This window comes from Oryza glaberrima, chromosome 3 (assembly GCF_000147395.1).
Source record: "Oryza glaberrima chromosome 3, OglaRS2, whole genome shotgun sequence".
Lineage (NCBI taxonomy): Eukaryota > Viridiplantae > Streptophyta > Magnoliopsida > Poales > Poaceae > Oryza > Oryza glaberrima.
In genome coordinates this window covers 15,172,738-15,175,923 of record NC_068328.1, presented here as the reverse complement: position 1 = coordinate 15,175,923, position 3,186 = coordinate 15,172,738, and the positions used below count along the sequence as shown (strand labels likewise).

Sequence of the window (3,186 nt, the reverse complement as noted above, 5' to 3'; positions counted from 1 at the left end):
TTAATGTTAAGGGAGACGATTCAATTAGGAGTAAAAGCTAAGAAAGGCAAAATAAACTTCTTCAAGTATTTATATAAACTCTTTGAGGTCAATACTCTTGTCGTATTTCTCTACAGAGCCTGATTGAAGGGCCTTTTTACTTTGATGCCAAAAAAAAATCTTACCAAATTTTGGCATTACCAAAATTTTGGCAACTTGCTAAAAATTTGGCAGGATTTCTTATATAGTTACCAAAATTTGGCAGCAAACTAAATGTAGCCATTTTTTTAGCAACTTTACCAAAATTTGGTAAGTTTGAAAATGGCATCAAAGTGAACAGGCCCGAAATTTGTCAGGCCACCCGACGTAGGAAATTGTAAAAGCGGATATCAGGATATGGGCACTGGATGACAAAAGGAGTGAAAAGAAATGTAGAAGTGATAAGTTATACATGGTAGAAATATTGATTCTACAGTGTAATTCGTAATATATATATATATATATATGAATGTGAATTTTTAATTTGAAATATTAACTATGTTATCCTATGTGTTGCTATTGGTTCTGCTTTAAAAAAATGGCTGCTTTTAGCCCTATTTCAATCACTTTTGATTTAACAGCGTAAATATATAAAGTTGCCATAAAAACATGTGAGAGTTTATAGTGTAAATAAATACATGCCAAATGATTTTACCGTTTTATTTTAAAAAAAATGGCGGCATATTTATAGATAATCCATTTTTGTACGTTGTGTACGACTGTACGTACGTGTACGTGTTTGTGCTGCGCGGATACTGATGAACTGAAACTGTGATGAAGAAATGGATCAATGTTGGTATACGCACGTTACAAACCGATTGCACTACTGTCACGTCTTGTTATTCCCCATGTCCGCTAGAAAGGTAAAAAAAAAAAGAAAAATAAAAAAGATCGCGTCAGCATGATGCGTGTACAGTTACTAAAGCTTGCACGCCACGCCGCTGGGCTCTCTTTCGCCGCCGCCGCAGCAGGCGTTTCGCCGACCTAGCCTCGCCCTCCTCTCCTCGGAGAGCTGCCTGGCGAAGCCCCTCAGCGCGTCGGCGTTGCTGCCGGCGCCGGGCACCTCGACGTACCTGCCGGTCTCGACGTTGACCCTCGACACCCGCTGCGCCAGCATCCGCTCGCCGATCCCGACGAGCGCCCGCATGTTGTCCCTGGTGGCGGCGTCCACCGTGGCGGCGTCGCCGTGGAGCGTGTTGTCCTGGATGCGGAGGTAGTCGCCGTCGCTGTGCAGCGACTGGAACATGACGGCGGCGTGGATGTCGACGAGGTCGGAGCTGGCCGCCATGAAGATGTCGATGATGGGCGCCATCCCCTTGTTGCGCAGCCACCGGACGATCCCCCACCGCGAGCACTGCCTCGCCGTGTACATCCCCTGGTCCGACGTCGACCCGGTGCCCACGGACAGCACCAGGAACTTGCCGCAGTCCGACGGCTTTACCGGGTACAGCTCCTCCTTGTCCTTCACCATTATCTTCTTGGTGATCTGCGTCATGGCCACCATCGTCTGTACGTTCTCGCGAAAATCGATCCATCCATCGATCGATCAGCATTTGTACCACAGGAATGCACATGTGGATCTTCGTTTGATGGATTGCTTGATTGATTAGTTACCGGGTTGTTGGCGGCGACGCCGCCGTCGATGAGGTCGAACTCGCGGACCTTGCCGGTGGCGTCGTCGGTGGTCTGGAAGCAGTGCGCGGGGAGGTAGGTCGGCGCCGCGGATGTGCTGATGCAGATGTCGGAGAGGAGCGCGTTCTTGAGCGGCATGCTCTTCGCCTGCAAAATTTTAACCGATCAATTGTTCGATCAATCAAACAATCAGCTGATTCCAACGCCAATGCGGATGGAATCAACGCACGCACGTCGTATGTGGAGAAGATGGTTGGTTGGAGCAGCCTGACGTCGAACGTGGGGATGACGACGTTCGTCAGCGTGTCGCGCACCCTCGTCTCCCCCAGCATCTTCCTGATCTTCCCCTGCAGGTACTTGCCGTTGTACCTCGGCCTCGTCAGCGCCGCCATGGCCGCCGCCATGCCGCACCTCCTGCACGCCACGCCACGCCGCCCACAATCCCCAATCAAATCAAATAATGCAGAGATCGAAGAGAGGAGATCGAATTCGAGGTGATCAGTTACTTTTGTGGGAAGATGCGTGGGCCGTTGTCGAGGTAGAAGCGGTTGATGTCGCTGGCGGCGAAGAGCGGGCGGCCGTGGTCGCCGGGCGCGGCGAGCATGGCGGTGATGAGGCCGCCGGTGCTGGTCCCGGCGATGCAGTCGAAGTAATCGGCGAGGCGCGCGTCGGGGCCATCCAGCTCCTGCAGCCTGGCCTCGAGGAAGGCGAGTATGGTGCCCGGGATGAGGCCCCTGATGCCGCCGCCGTCGATCGCCAGCAACGTCACCCGCTGCCCCGGCGCCAACGCCGGCTCGCCCACCACGCACCCGGCCATCGCCCTCGTGCTGCACGCCTCGCATGTCCGCCGGCACGAGTAGCTCGCCGCCATTGACGAGACGAAGGAAGATGAGATCGAGGAGGGTTTGTGGATGGAGGGATCGATCGATCGTTTGTCACTTGTCACTGTGACTTGCAGGAACGCGCGGCGTGAGCGTTTTTGAGCTACGGCGAACTATTTTTGGCGGGCGCTCGAGCGCAGTGTGCGCGCACACCCACACGCACACGGGCACACGGCTTTGGTGGAAGAGACGGGGGAGAGCTCTGAGCTGAAGCAACGGACCAGATCAACCGCAAGTGCCCAACCAACGGCTCTCCAGTCACTCACCCGCGAGCTAGAAGAGACCGAGTCAGACAACGATTTTGATGGATATGCTGTGGGGCCACTGGTGAGGCCCATGGAAGCCCAATAGGATGGACCCGTGGAGGAATGAGGATTGGGCTGCGATGACCAACTTGGCGTCATGATCCAAAAGTAATTAGCGCTGTCAAACAAGTCCAAAGTTCGACAAATTTTCCCCCAAAAATTTGACAGATGCAATTACAGTACAATCATGATATAATTACACTATAACTTGCATGTAATTACACTGTAACTATAGTGTAACTTGTATGTAATTTTCAAAAATCTCTCCGTAACATGTTATTTCGGTAAAATAGAGGTCGTGGGAACAAATTCTTTCATATATGTGTGTGCTATGATTTGTTTTCTTCCTC

At 51.5% G+C, this 3,186-nt stretch overlaps 1 protein-coding gene across 1 annotated transcript; it reads right to left on the bottom strand.

The window, feature by feature from the left end:
• Positions 1–678: 678 nt before the first annotated feature.
• Positions 679–2,582, bottom strand: LOC127768133 (patatin-like protein 1). Its single transcript, XM_052293664.1, has 4 exons — positions 2,157–2,582; positions 1,884–2,064; positions 1,633–1,797; positions 679–1,525 (listed from the first exon to the last, which is right to left on the bottom strand). The coding sequence occupies exons 1-4, from the start codon at positions 2,519–2,521 to the stop codon at positions 938–940; spliced, it is 1,299 nt and encodes a 432-aa protein (XP_052149624.1). The 5' UTR covers positions 2,522–2,582; the 3' UTR covers positions 679–937.
• Positions 2,583–3,186: the final 604 nt, after the last annotated feature.

Bases quoted from the DNA above. Each gene is read 5' to 3' on its own strand.
- LOC127768133 (XM_052293664.1), bottom strand. From the start codon at position 2,521: ATGGCGGCGAGCTACTCGTGCCGGCGGACATGCGAGGCGTGCAGCACG. The intron at 2,065-2,156 runs GTAACTGATCAC...CGTGGCGTGCAG, and splicing joins CCACGCATCTTCCCACAAAA to GAGGTGCGGCATGGCGGCGG. The intron at 1,526-1,632 runs GTAACTAATCAA...GAGAACGTACAG, and splicing joins GCGTCGCCGCCAACAACCCG to ACGATGGTGGCCATGACGCA.